The sequence below is a fragment of the Syngnathus leptorhynchus genome, chromosome 16 (assembly GCF_054491065.1).
Source record: "Syngnathus leptorhynchus isolate UIUO chromosome 16, UIUO_Slep, whole genome shotgun sequence".
In the NCBI taxonomy this organism is placed as follows: Eukaryota; Metazoa; Chordata; class Actinopteri; order Syngnathiformes; family Syngnathidae; genus Syngnathus; species Syngnathus leptorhynchus.
Window position 1 is genome coordinate 6,793,144 of NC_141210.1, and position 15,288 is coordinate 6,808,431.

The following is a 15,288-nucleotide window of genomic DNA, read 5'->3' on the forward strand; positions in this document are numbered from 1 at the left end:
GTCTTAGATATGATGTTGACCGTGATTCTATACTTTGTATGAAGTGAAGGATGTGCTTGAGTTTATAAACACGGTGCACATCTGTGATTCACTGTACCAGCCTTCACACCTCCTCCTCCTCCTCCTCACGCATCTACTCTATGAGTCAGTCAGTGTGCATCAGCTTGCATGGACTTTCTCAATTCTTTACCTCAAGCTGAGCCAGGAGCTGCACAGCTTAACACACGTACTTATCAATGCTGATACTCCCACAGCTTTACATGTCCTCGTTGGGGTTTAGTGCGCTTTTTTCTCCACTTATCAGTTATTTGAAGGAAAAAAATATATATTTTAAGGACTTTTGCAATGTCCAAAACTTTATTCTGCAGGGAGGCGTTAGAGTTCTGAGTATTTATCCATCTATCTTTCTATATAATGTCAAAAAGTAAAATAAAAAAAAGTCAGTCAAATACTAACAAGTATAATTTAATGAAATCCAAAATAAGACCGTGAGCAACCCCCAGAGGTGTGTTGTCTATCAAATGATTTTGGTTACACCACGTGACGTCAGAATGCTTCTAAAAAACAAAACAAAGCGGATTTCAACATTTATTCGCACCATTAGCTTTTGTATCGTATCCGCTTCCGTTGTGCAAGTGTGCCTAATGAAATAACCGTTGACCCGTTTCCCATAGCTTTGCGACTGCTTTGCATGAAGAGACCAGCTGGGGCTGGTCCGTGAACGCACCTCCCTCTTCCTGAGTGGACTTTCTACTTGGGTCGTGGAGAGTGCTGACGGGAGTTTTTTTGGATCGGGACCTTCGCCCCACGCTGCAAGCGGGTCACGTAGAGGACCACAACCCCAGTTTGACTTTGAACCCGTTACTCGGTCAAAGTAAAAAAAAAAAAAGTGTGCTCGAGTATTTCTTCGCAGCGCTCGCACTTTTTTTCCTTTGACACTCCCCACTCAGGAGAAGAAGCAGCATCCCTCCGGCTCCGCTCTTCGAGTCTTTTCCACGGGTATTGAGCAACAGGTTAAGCCTCGGCCGAGAGAAGCAGCCGACCATGCCAAGTAAAAGCCAATTTCTACGGCCCCGGCTCTGCACGCTGGATAAAGGCGACAACGGCTACGGCTTCCACCTCCACGGGGAGAAGGGCAAAACTGGCCAGTTCATACGGCTGGTGGAGCCCGACAGCCCGGCTGAATCGTCGGGGCTCCGCGCAGGGGACCGTTTGGTGTTCGTCAACGGGGACGACGTGGAGAACGAGAGCCACCAACAAGTCGTGGGCCGGATCAGAGCCACTTCGGGTCGGCTGGAGCTCATCGTGGTGGACCCGGACACGGAGCAGCTGCTGAAGAAGCATAACATCAAGTGTCTGAAGGAGTACGTCAATGACGGGATCCCGTTACCTTTCGAAGATGAAGCTGAGAAGCACCGACAAGAGGACGAGGACAAGAGGTCAGAAAATGGAGATGAGAGGCGAGCCCACAGCGTCGAAGCAGAGGAGGAGCGAGGTGGGGGGTCCAGAGGGAGCACACCCGTACCGGACAGAAACGGAGAGATTCACGGGATCGTCCAGAGGAAGCTGAGCGTCAATTCAGACCAGGTGAGTCGCTTCAGAAACTTCAGGTACACCTGCACTCTCATTCCAATGACATCATTGCAAGAGTCCAAAAGTACTGACAGAGAAAAAAAGTGAAAGTAAAAAATAGCGCAAAATATGCTAAAGTAAAATGCATAAAAAATATAGCTCACCAGTAATGTGATTTTCTAGGAAATATTATAGAATTGATTATTAGAAAATATGAATAATTATAGACATTTATAGAAATAAAGTGTAGCATATTGAAAAAAAAGAACAACAAAAGATAGCTCACCAGTAATGTGATTTTCTAGGAAATATTATCAAATTGATTATTAGAAAATATGAATAATTATAGACATTTATAGAAATAAAGTGTAGCATATTGAAAAAAAAAAAGAACAACAATTATCTCGATTCAATCCAATCCATCTTTATTTATACAGCACTTTGAAAACAGCTATTGCCGTAACAAAAGATAAAAAGACAGAATTGTGATCTGAATTTCTTATTTGTCATATCATGCAGGTGTTGTGACTGGTATGTGTACATGAAACACCCAAGCTGACAAAGTAGATCTGGAAAAAGTCCTCAGGTGACATTTTCGAGTGAACCCTGCAAATGAGATTAAACGCTGAGAGCGACGCGAAGAATAAGCTCCTCTGTTTCACTCACCGTAGTGAAGCTGTGCCCACATGCTTTTTGGCCGTGGGCAAGCTGGCTGGACATTTGCTGTGGGTGCCCAAATAGGACAAACACAAAAGGTTCAGATCACGAAAACAGAACAAGGGCCCATCAACTTCCTCCTCTCAAATAGTTGATGATTGTGCCCTGCCAACGACTGGCAACCAGTCCAAGCTGCTCCATGACCCGAATGACCAAACACCATAGACAAAACATTTACAATGAAAAACAAACTAAAAGAGGACAAGACACTCTTATTTGCCTTTCTGATCTCCTTAAATCACACAAAATTTAATTTTTGAGACTTTGTTTGGGGCTCAATCTCCCACCACAGTGTGTGCGAGGCTGCCAACGCAAAATCGGGGTTCATTTAAAAGGCGCTTGATGAAAAAGCGTCTGGATCCACATCTGCGTTCCACTGAATTGTCAATGTTTACCCCCCAGGCTGTTTGTGTCTGTCTCTGTGTGAGCCCCCCCCCCCCCCCCCGCTTGCTTACATGGATGAGGGGCCAAGATGTCTACAGCCAGAGGCCAAATGTGTCCTTTCCTCTTTTGCCAAAGTGTCACAGACCAGCCTAAAACAAAATGCATGTTTGATGAAGGTCACAAAGCTAACAAACTGCAGATAGAGTCAATATTGAAGTGTTTGAAATATATTGAACATATATTCAAATACTGCCTTGCTACTTTTTTTTTTTGCACTCGCCTGCGCAGGGCGCTAATCGCTTTAGTACTTGATAAGCAAGCGACAAAACGACCTTTGGAACGAACTGTGTATATTTTTGCTTTGTTTGATGATGACGACACATCCTCTTTTATTTTTCGGAGGCGGGTCAGCTCTCCACGCGGCGACCTCCATTCATCACGCGTGCATTTGTGCGCAGTCACCTACAGTATGTTCGACTTTACATTCAAATGCAGCATCATCGCATCTACGTAACCATAGCGACCGTGTAAGATATCTCCACAGCTTCCAGAGAGGGCGTTGCTCTAAACCCTCTTTTTGTGTCGTTTCAAAAGATCAGGCCCGTCAAGCGTGCTCGGTTGTCAGCGGTGTGTGCGTGACACTCTTGACTAGAGCGTAGGGTTCGAGGAATGCCAAACAGGATGTTAGGGGGAAAAAAAATCCTGGGCTGAGATGAACCCAACGTGGAGACACGGCACTTTTTCAACCAGCACATGGCAAGAATGCAAGAGCCAAAGTCAATTAATTGTAGCATGAGGTCATCTGCACAGTGCGTCAAGATTAAACATGGCAACAAGCAGTGTGTACACAAGCAACATCACCTGCACATTTTAGTTATTTATTATGATTATGCAATGATAATTTGGAGAAGGAGAACACATTGCTTTTTATGATCTTTTAGCATTTGTGTTTAGGGAAAGACACAACATGTGATTCCCTTTATTTTTGTGTAGTTTACTGTAAACCTCAACTGGGAGTGTCCATAATGTTTATGTAATAGTCTCGGTTAAAGAAACTTAAAGGTCCCACGATGCGATCCAAATTTTGATCTTTACGTAATTAATACACAGCATGACCTTTCTGTCCGAATCTCCACGAGTTTCTTATCTGAAGTTACCTTTTTCACATTTGCCGGAATGCCTCAGGGAAGAGTTCGATAAGATACGCAAATAATAAAGGGCAAATTTGAGTGGTCGTTCATCAGTTAGTGGAGATTAGCAGCAGCTTCGATACAGATTTGAATCTGGATATTTTCAGCCTGTTACTGTCTGGGAGTTTGGGGTCTCCAAGGAGTACAGAGAACATTTGTGCTGGTTTCCTGTCATTGTTTTCACTGGAAGGTTACCCCACCTTGTCTTCTTGATTGTCCTCATCACAGAGATTCTTTGCTACTCCGGGGACAGCGTATTCTGATGTTTCATATCCCGTCGCTTTGTCATCCCAAGAGTTTTAATACGTACATTATATGACATCCAATAATTGCCAGTAAGAGCATGATGTGTCAAATTTTATCATGTATTGCATATATACAGCGGAATAGTTCAAGCCTGGTGACTAAGAGCATTTTGCTGATAGGATGCTGATTTTATGCCAATGTCGCAAAACAATAAAAGGATGCAGATATCGACAGGTTAAATATTAGTCAGGGTCCAAAGTAAAGCGAAATTCCAGCTCATAGCGTATTTGTTAGTTTGTGTATTTCTCAAGCAGGTATTGTTCACGTTGTTCACTATTACGTGTGTGTGCGTTTTATCACATGGTCTTTTTTTGTGACTTCACGTACGTCTGATAACATTTAAGAGTCACCCTTTCCGCCTCCAACCTTGGATGGCTTTCAGAAGAAACAATCCACAGGAAGAGGTTGTAGCATTGAAAACGCAGCCAGCCCTTTTATAAATTTCCTCACGCTGCATTATTTATAGGAAAGGAATAAAACACTTTTGCATCATAGGAGAGAAGTGTGTCAGGAGAGACGACGTTACGGTTCTCTCTAGAATTTGATTCGATTGCGACTCGGGTGGTTCAATTTTGATTACCGCTGTGTCTTTTTTGAACACGTTAGGAACACGCATCACTAATCTGCCCAGCACCAGATTAATAAAAGAGGGAAGCCAACCAAATAAACGTTATTTCCACCAAACATGATCCAGCTATTGCTACCTCACCCACACACAAGCTAAATCAAGAGATCGCCTTTTAATAGAACAAGGAACCATATTTGGTTGCTCGTGTGGGTTTTCAAAATGGACTCTAATGTACTGGTATGGACTGAATTGTCATTTTTTGGCAAACAGAAGACATACAGCTAAACTGTGCACAGCATCACACAAATCCGAATAAACGACGAGGTTACAATTCGGTTGTAGCTGACCAAAGTCACGTTCACTCGCAGTATTTAATATTTCATTGTCAAAGCCTGTCCGAGCCAGGTTCTCTCTGCGAAGTCGCTACGAGATGTCAACTGTGAAAACTCTTTCGGGCTTCTTTTTATGAAATGATGAAAAATAATCTACCCATCAGATATGACGACAGCTTTTCAAATGCCACAGATTAGTCATGAAATATAACGGAAAAAAAATGTTTCTCAACGCAAACAGTTGCTCTCAATTTGTCACGTATGCAAATCATGACGTATCCGTATCTTAGTGACGCCAGTCCAAACAACAGCTTCACTGTACTGTCACGAGTCCAAGGCCAATCCTGGTCCGGGCAGAGCTTGAAACCTGGGCCTTGTGTCCATGTGTGTGTGTAAAAAGTGGGTGGATGGTGATAGTGATTTTGTCGCAAGCGGAGCGAGAGTCCACAATGCCGCATTCCATTCTGCTAAAGGTTCACCACCCCGGCCGGACAATAAGCGGGAGTGCCGCGCCCTGCCGGGGGGGGGTGGAGGGGGAAATGACTTGCTGCTCACCCTGAAATAGACTCAACCCCTACTTGTCCTTTTCTATTCCCACCAAGCAATTTTTTTGGGGGGGGGCACCTGACATACAGCAGTATGTCCGAATGAAGTTCCTGCTGTCACTGTGAGTTTTTGAGCTTGAAGGTGAGAGCAGCGGGAGTTTCTGAAGCCAGACTGGCTTGGAAGATTAAACTTGTTTGTATAAGACTCAGCGGCAGGTCATCTAGATGTTTAAAAAAAAAGGAAGACATGCTTTTGACTTCTGGCCAGGATCTGCAAGAGGATTTTCAAGATAGCTCAGACTGTTAATCAGTTTGTCTTATCACAGTCCCCCCCACCCCTGCTGTGTTGATGGACATTGTCAATTGTCACCCCCCCATTGCAATGGGAACCTCCTTGAGAATGTAGCTTTGGTGTCTTTTGTGGAGTTTGTCCCATCCTGGGATGGAAGTCTGGGACAGTAGGTTTCTTTGTTTCCCCTCCTCTGCCTGCTTCCCAGCTGGTCCAATGGTCCTTCTTGAAATCCAACACCCCCGTCCTGCCTGGGAGAGTGTTGCGCTCTGTGCACTCTGGATCACAAAACCTGCAGTGTGGTTGAGTAAAAGGGGACCCCAGTTCACAATAGCCAGGCCATCAAACATTTACCGCCTTCGTCCAGGGACGTTGTTAATCTGTGCCCAAAAAAAAAACCGACACGTGACAATCAAGCGGCCCAGTAGGCCGCCTGATTTGTCACGTCACCGAGTCACCATGGTGCCCGACGGAGTGTCACCGCGCGGTTATTCTTTACGCTTGATCAAAGGAGGCAAATTTGTGGGAGCGCTGCCCCCTTCTCAGTGAGGGGGTGGGAATGAGAAGAGAATAAGCCAAATAGAGACTTGAAGGAGTGACCAGCTGAGTGTGACAGAACAGAAGGAGGCCAATTTATATTATTAAAAAAAAAAAAAATCCAGTTGGACGTGGACTTGGAAAAGTTGTGTGAGACGTGCAAGACCGAAAAGAGCCGGCAGCCAGAAGTGCTTCACATTGTGGGCATGGCAAGCTTGCGGTTTCACATGCAAGTTGAACGAGTGACAGCGACACACACAGACACGCACACTCCTTGACACTCGCACAAACCACAGACTGCCTCCTTGCAGTTAAAACACAACACAATGTGTTCTGTCATCAGCCGACAGATGATCAGTGAAGCTTTTTGGGGGCAATATTTGTCATGTAAAATAATATTAGTGCTTAAATGGAATTGAATTGGAATACTCACAGTACAAATAATTTGTGATTGTCGATGTGTTCTTTAGTTGGAAAGTTAATTTGTGATTCATGGAGTGATTCATGATTTATGATTCAACGGACGGGAGTTACCATTCTTCTTTTGGGGTGTTCCATTGATGCCATATTCCCGACAAGTGGGCATTTTACTCAAGTTAACGACTCATGTAATTATTTCTCACATATTTGTGCGCTCTCAGAGATGACAATATGAACTTTAGCTTCTAAGTAAGGAAACACTATAAGCAGCAATTCAATGGAGCGCCCGATTCAAAGAGGCCAATCTTGTAACTCGCGTGTTTAGAGAATATAAAACGAGGCCTGGCATTGTTTCGGAATGATTGGTATTCAACGCTACTTCTCAGTTTGTTTGTTTTTTTTGCCAAAGCCTTGCAAAAACAGAGATTGAAAGTACACACACTGCTTAAATTGCCTAGGCTGCATTTGTGCGCTCACTAGTCACGTCATTAGGTACACCTTCATATTCTAATGCAATGTTTTGAGTGTGAATCTCCACATTCCACACGATAACATTTACATACTGGTAGGTTTTGCTTCCTGCTGATAAACAACTAGCAAAGGACGGTGAAAATGTGACCTCCTAGATAGTGAGTGACGGGTTAGAAGCGGATTAGGAAAATAATCAGTCAGTTGCAGCCTTAATTGGATTACTTGTCCACCCAGATGTTGTCTGGTGACAGTCAGGACATGTTGTGGGTGTTTGTTTTTCAATGAGTTTAGAGGATTTGTGTTTAAATTTTGCTTTGATGTCAGGAAGTTGGTCAAAGCGGAGGGAAGCATATTGAGAGAAGATGTGTCGACAGTTCCTGTGTTACACCCTCCTTTAGAAGGGAGGTTTGTGTCACTGGGAGGTTGTTCATCTTGAAACAATGCTCCACTACACAATGGACATCTTCGATACATGGCATTGAACTTAAATAGGAAGTCAATCCCAAAATGTTCCTAGTAATAATATGTTCAGTGCAGCACAACTAGTCGAATTAATGTTTTGTTTGTGGAATATGTTATATATATATAACCAGGCAAAGGCAACCTGTTTTAAATCCATCTCAGCGGCGGCCATTTTGCCACTTGCTGTCGATTGAAAATGACATCACAGTTCCCCAGGTCACAACCAATCACGGCGTAGCAGTTTTCTGAAGCTGAGCTGTGATTGGTTGTAACCTCTAGCGACTGTGATGTCATTTTCAGTCGACAGCAATTGGTAAAATGGCCGCTCCCTGAGTAGGGTAAAAATGGGTGAATTTAGCGGATTAAATCATATTTCACAAATGTATAATTAATCAGAAGTGGGGGCACAAATTATTGTGAGAAAACTTTGGGGTTGACTTCCTCTTTAAGGCAGTAGATACTTTGTTGTTTCTATTGAAACAAACTTTCATAGAAGGCTCTTTGGGTGTCCCTGTCATTTTATTGAATGTGAACTATTTACACTCCCTCAGTCTTTTGTAATCGTAGCTTTTACATCCGAACAAGTTCTTTTTATGAGATTGTTGCTGTGTAATGAGCAACTCAATAAAGATAACAAGAAGGGTAATGAGCAGCAGAAACACGTCAATATGTCACCTTTGTGGCTTTTGAGTGTTCAGCAAATTCCACTTATTGCAGTCCTGCTGAGGTTATCTTTTCAAATTTCACACACACCCTTCCAAGAAGAGCCCTATTTACCATATCTAAGTTTTATGCTTTTTTTTTTTTTTCTCCCCCGAGCATCTTTTTCTACTAGCGATGTACTGACACTGGAAAAAAAAAATGGCTGAAAGTATCACAAGCATTTTGAGAGCATGTTGAGAGAAAAAAAAAGCTCGAAGTGACACAGAGTCACTTGCGGTGAACTGAACTTCTTGACTTACCAACTGACAGGATGTGCTGTCTTACTGTATGTCGTAGATACAAATCCTGAGTCGAGAAAGCGACTCAGGCAAGTTAAACTGAATATTAACTCAAGGAAGATAGGGGAAAAAAAGGCGAGCTTTGTTACTTTGTGCTTGGACTTTGGATTCAGTAAACAGCCCTGCTTGGCTTTTAAGGTGGCAAATCATAGAGAATCGCTTTTGTGTAATGATTGATTGGGCCTGTTGAAAGTCCAAAGTGCTGATCAGGTTTGCATCTCATCAGCACCAAACATATCACGCTCAGTTAATAGACAAAAAAAAAAAAAAGCGACTCTTGGCTCCTCATACCGGCTTTTCTATAAAAGAGTTATGAGTCACTTTGATATAATTAGAGGTTGTGAATTTTTCTCTCCGGCAGTTGCTCGGTCCGGTCACAGTGACAAAAGGTCAACCTGACTTTACTCTCCAATGTGCTTAGAACTCATCTTATGTTCTGATTGCTTCAATTAAAAAATCGATTAACTTGTTCCCAGCTAAATAAAGAACCTCATCTCTGCAACGGAAGGGAGGTCCAGGGATTTTTTTTTTTTTCCTGGATGACAATAACGTGTTCCCGTCATCCCGGAGGAGGGGAACTGGACGAGACAAGGTGGTTAGAGGTCAACGCCCAGCAGCCATTGTCCTCCTTAGCGCTCGAAACATGCCGGAAGCGGTCCCTTCCTCAAGTGCCCCCTCCTCAAAACTTCCCTCCAATCACACGCCCCCCCTTCAAGAACCGCTTCCTTCCTGGCAAGCAGCCGGTGTCACGAGGACTCAAAGTGCACTTTTGAGTGATTTGAAACTTTTTTCAAACACATCTCTGAGCACATCAGTATGCAGCGAGCACCCGGGAATCCCATTCATGCATCTTTGTGCCTCTCACCAGCACCCACCCATGGTTACAGAATTGACATTTCATCAGGGCCTGGCGTGCACAAAGAGATTCGTATTAAAACATCTGCTGTGTCCTCTCGCAGGAGGTGAGCCCCGAGCTGCGGCCACGTCTCTGCGTGATTCGGAGAGAAGCAAACGGATATGGCTTCAACCTACACAGCGAGCGGGCGCGGCCTGGCCAGTACATCCGAGCTGTGGACGAAGACTCCCCCGCAGAGAGGGCAGGCCTGTTGCCTAAAGACAGGATAGTCCAGGTACTTGTTTCCACCCACACGTCAGGAAAATCTACAAATACTACAAGTGTGAAAGCGAGGCATTTTATTTTAAAATCAACAAAATGCTCTAAATTAAAGAGGCTGTATAAAAATGCAGACAAAAGAGGTTGCAGGGATTTAATTTGAGGGGCTTCCAATCCCCCTCCCAAGGGCCCCCAGACAGTCTTCACCACCCACTGAGGAGTAGGCTTTGAGGGGAGCCGGCCGCCATTGTTGCTGCTATTACTGGCCGAGCTGCTATTGTCCAGTTTCCTCTGTGGGACTGGCTTAGACAAGCAGGTCCACCCTATGACGTAATTACAAGGGCACATTCACACACTCAGACATTTCTCACATGTTCGGGTCTGATCCCAGAAAAACAACCAAGTAGAAAGTTTTTGACAATAGTCACATGAGAGATTCACAGTGGTAAAGTGGACCGTTTTTATTGAATGGATATCAGTAACATGTGTATTTTTGGTTTCTCTGCATTGCTGTTTACAAGAATGCGTGTACATGCATTTGTGCTCAGACTCCGGATTTCCTGACCTCGAGGAGACAAAGTGATAATATTAACAAAGAAATCCTGTGTGGGAAACAAAGAAAACCTTGGCGGCATGTTTATTTTCTGCGTTTCTTTGTGTGTTTCTCAGGTGAACGGCATGTCGGTGGAGGGCAAAACACACTCCGAGGTGGTGGCGGCCATTAAAGCCGGCGGGGACGAGGCCCGCCTGCTCGTGGTCGACCCCGAAGCGGATGCATTCTTCAAGAAGTGCCGAGTGATCCCCACATTGGACCACCTGACTGGTGAGAGGGCCATGCCCCTTTTTTTTTGTGCAAAATTGCATCATCACTCTGAAGGCAGTTTTTTCTTTTACTCAGCAAATGACTGCTTTTATCTTTGAATGTTCCACCTCAGCTTTATTATCAGGCATGTTGACAACAGGTTGAAGGCACAAAAAAAAAAAAAACAGGACTTTGCCTCCTGCTGGCTCCTAAAAGCTGCTGTCACACTCGCTTTCTTCCTCTCTCTTCATCCGGCTGGTGTTTCTGTCTTCATCTTCTTCTGCCAAGAATCACAGGCAGCACAGTGATTTTTCTCAGCGCTTGCAAAAGTGCTTTTTAATTAAGTAGTCTTAGAAAAACAGAAGTACTGATTAAACTCTTTACTTCAGTAAACATTAAAAAAAATACACATTTTGAAACAGACTTAAGTGCAATACTTTATCAATCAATCAATCAATCAAGTCAAGTTTATATAGCCCTAAATCACAAGCAGTCTCAAAGGGCTCTGTCCTCTGCATTTAACCCATCCCCATGTGATTTTGATCCATCCCCTGGGGGAGAGGGGAGCAGTGAGCAGCAGCGGCGCCGCGCTCGGGAATCATTTTGGTGATCTAACCCCCCAATTCCAACCCTTAATGCTGAGTGCCAAGCAGGGAGGCAATGGGTTCCATTTTTATAGTCTTTGGTATGACCCGGCCGGGGTTTGAACCCACAACCTTCCAGTCTCAGGGCGGACACTCTACTACTAGGCCACTGAGCTGGCCTAGATTATCTGAGTTGTTCCTACCAAAGCCCCTAGGGGGAGCCCTTGCACAGTCAGGCATATGTTCGCTGGTAATCTTGCGCTTCCAAATCGTGCCACTCTGTTCCAAGACACTCCTCGTGTATCCAGTGCTGCCATGGCAACCCATGAAAAAAAGAAAGAAATGCACTTGATTAAGTAAACATTTATTCACGAGATATTGGACATTTTATCATCACGGCAGAAGCAGCTGCATTACAGGCTGAGTGAGAACCACAAGTGCCTTTACTGAGCCATGGTGCCAATGTTTCATACACTTCTGGAGTGTTTCCATGACGCTCACTCGCTCCGTCTTTCATTAAAACTACAAGTGCACTGCAGGGGAAGATATTCCAGCGAGGCGTTTCCCAGGTAACCGGCTGTTTTTCGCACGCCGCCTACTCGGAGGGCACCTGCCTAGGCTGACTCTTAACTCCGCTGCCCTCACACGCACGCTTGTTGGCCAGTCAGCCCCATTGTTTGGTTTCCAAGGAGCTCACTCCGAGTGGGCCTCTCAGCCTGGAGCTGTGTGCTAAGGCATGGAGAGGCTCCTTTCTCAAAACAACACATAGACATCATCATCCAGCACACACATACACACTTACCAGGGAGAACAGATTAATACTGAAGGACTAGTTATTATCTCCTTTAATAGGCCATCATAAAGAAACCTGAGGGATGCAAGGTAAGGGATGGCTGCAATGTTGTGTATCAAAAAAAAAAAATATGGTCCTACTTAAAACAAGTTCCTTGGCCGAAAATGCTGTTGTATAGTATTTCGGTTGCCATTAGGAATAAAGAAGCTAAGCAGTGAACGTGAAGATGTGAATTATAGATGACGTGGTCATACCTGTGCAATATAATAGGGTCGCTGTTGATGGGGTTAAAGGCAAACGGAGCAGCAAAGCTCACTGAGATCATGCTTACGCTGTTTTTCTACCTACAGGTCCATTACCTGAGCCTGGCGTCAATGGAGGAATGGAGGAGAAGGTGAGACTTGCTAGCATGATGGGAGCGTCTCGTTCCTTCAGGAGGAGGTCAATGTTGCTTTTACATGTGCTTTGCTACTACAGAGAAGTGGCGTTCTGATGAGTTATTAATCACCAAATTCCACTCGGACCGAACGTACTTTCCTGTGATTGTCTTCTATGTGGACTCCACAGCAGAAAAGGCTCCACCCGAATTGCTGTTGAGTAAAAACCAGCGGAGGATTAGAGAGGAAGCATATTTGGTAACATTTTAAAATGTTTCCCAGGCAATAATTTGTTTTTTTTGTAGGAATACGGTGTTAAATCCCACGCAAATAATGGAGCATAGTTTGCATACTTCAACAAACCAGTTGAAAATTAAAGGAGCCCGTGAGGAACCAAGCAGATAGGCAAAATGGAGCCTTCCTCTCTGTTAGGAACTGTATGTACAGATTTAAAGGTCCTCTATTGTTACATAACTCAAAGCGTGATTAAATAGCATAGCGGTGTTGCACAAGATCATGTGTCAGGTGGACCTTGTAGACTTTAGACGGGTGGTGGTTTGGGTTAAAAATTCTTGAAGTTGGGTGGGTTTTACAAGCTGATGTTTAGTGGCTTGTATACGCGGCAATGCAAAGTCCTCCCAACGTCATCACATCAGCTCATTTGGAGTAATGAGTGCCGTAAAAGAACGGAAACATGTGATGTTTCAAACATTAAATCCTCAGGGAAACACGTGTTGTGGTGGTTTTCTGCTTTCATGAATTTTCGTGACATTTTCCCCTAAGGAATTCCAATTCAAGCACACAGATGGTTTAAATTTCAAAAGCACAATAATTACTAAGTCCTACACACTTCTCCATGCTGTCATTTCCACAGTCGTTTTAATGCTTGTGTATTCTTAGTGTCTTTTTTTAAGAATGTTTTTAATAGTCATTATTTGGAAAAAAACGTTGACAACCCTAAATCTGTTACAAACACAAGGCTGCCCTCTTGTGGTGGTATTTGGTACTTCAAGGTGGCTTGCAATCATTGAATAGATGAGTTGTTAATCTTTTCTAGCCAATCAGGTGAAGTAATTTTCATCTTTGTGTTGCCAGGTGAACGGCAGAGGGACTGAGAGGGACTCCAAGCTCTCCGTCAGCCCTTCTTCATCCAACGCCTCATCCAACGCCTCACTCACGCCAACCACAAGCACTCCTCCTGAGGTGGGTCAGGGCCCCCTTTTTGCATCATTTCGATACAGTGTTATGTTTCTGTTCTGGATGACAAGCACTGTGTCTTTCTTCCAGGGCGTAACAACGGAGGCCATCCCAGCTCTGAACATGAGCCTGCAGCAGGTGAAAGAGCTGGCCCATCAGAAACGCTCGAATAAGAGAGCTCCGGCCATGGACTGGACCAAGAAAAATGAACTCTTCAGCAACCTATAGGGCCTTCAGCTCACTTGACGCACACAAGTACAAAAACAACACAATCTGTGTTGCTGTGATTCTTACAGAAAGACCCTTTTTTAAAAGAAAGTTATATTAGTCACTTCATTACTATTCATGAAAAGATATTCCACAAATGATCTAATAGTAATGTACTACTAACCACGAACGATGACTGGACTGTTGAAAATGCGTGTGTGTGTGTGTGTGTGTGTGTGTGTGTGTGTGTGTGTGTGTGTGTGTGTGTGTGTGTGTGTGTGTGTGTGTGTGTGCGCGCGTGTGCGCGTGTGTGCGTGCCTGCTGCTACACTCACTCACCTGACAATCAGTTTATCGTGTATCGTTTAGTTTATCAGGTAATCAGAGTGAATCAAAAGTCTTAAAATGTTATTTCTGAACTCTTGTTAACAATATTTTTGTGTAGATATTTACGTCTAATAGCAGCACATCTAATTTTGTCTTAGCACAATTTTGACAGAAAAAAAAGGGTTATTGTCATTGCTGTCCTTCAAGAATGGATTTTTAACTGGGAAAAAAAAGCGCACTGATGGCTTTAAACGGGAATGATTTTATTAAAAGGGGTTTCTCTTCTAATGTATATATATCATATATCATGTATATTTTTACATTTTTGATAGAATCAAGTCCAGAATGAAGCTCACATCTTTTTGTCTGTGATTGACATGACTCAACTTAGACAAGTTTTAAATGTGTCTTATTTGCTCGGGTTTAAAAATTGTCAAATTTTTATTCCGTTCTAGTGATTTGTAGTTTGGGATTGTTGACGTCTTAAAGAATGTTTGCGCTTCTCTAGATTGTGTGCTTTTGTCAAGTATTGCGATTGTTTTCCAAATGAATGATGGACTTGTGATAAGTTGTAGTACAAGCCAGCTTGTGTAAACAAAATGAAGAGTCTCTATTGTAATAAAATATATTATAAATGTCATGTTTCTTTACATGGCTGAATATATAATATTTTCTCCTGCAGTAATATCAAATAGCAGTCATCATGACAGGTCTCAGTGGCGCTAGTGTGCAGAGCGCTGCGCACCAAGGTTGTCTTGAATTGGTGGGCGTGACGTCAGACTGCGAGTGCTGCAAGATGGCGACCGCGTGGCCTTTTTCAGCTCTTGTTGCTCCCTTGTTGTTCACACTTTAGAGATACAAGATCACAATTTAAAAAATGTTGTGTTTTATTTAAGCACTTTATTTGTGATCATCAATAAAGAAAAATAACAAGCTACACGAATATTTGTCACATGTGCGTCTTCAATTTCAAGCCAAGTTGACAAACATTCCTCTGGTGACATCATGAAGCTAATGGCATTGTACAATATTTACAGTACTTTCTAAAAAAAATATATATATTTATGTTAGAAAGGTTCCTATGTTTATGTTGA

General features: G+C 43.4%; 1 protein-coding gene across 1 annotated transcript; it reads left to right on the forward strand.

The window, feature by feature from the left end:
- Positions 1-659: 659 nt before the first annotated feature.
- On the forward strand, positions 660-14,834 carry nherf1b (NHERF family PDZ scaffold protein 1b). The gene is made up of 6 exons (XM_085933105.1): positions 660-1,587; positions 9,754-9,924; positions 10,578-10,731; positions 12,438-12,481; positions 13,560-13,667; positions 13,752-14,834. The coding sequence occupies exons 1-6, from the start codon at positions 1,045-1,047 to the stop codon at positions 13,887-13,889; spliced, it is 1,158 nt and encodes a 385-aa protein (XP_085789231.1). The 5' UTR covers positions 660-1,044; the 3' UTR covers positions 13,890-14,834.
- The last annotated feature ends 454 nt before the right edge of the window (positions 14,835-15,288 follow it).

What these genes read in the sequence shown, in the direction of transcription:
- nherf1b (XM_085933105.1), top strand. Translation starts at nt 1,045, where the DNA reads ATGCCAAGTAAAAGCCAATTTCTACGGCCCCGGCTCTGCACGCTGGAT. An exon ending in CACATTGGACCACCTGACTG is followed by an intron (nt 10,732 to 12,437) that starts GTGAGAGGGCCA and finishes TTCTACCTACAG; the next exon opens with GTCCATTACCTGAGCCTGGC. An exon ending in CCACAAGCACTCCTCCTGAG is followed by an intron (nt 13,668 to 13,751) that starts GTGGGTCAGGGC and finishes TCTTTCTTCCAG; the next exon opens with GGCGTAACAACGGAGGCCAT.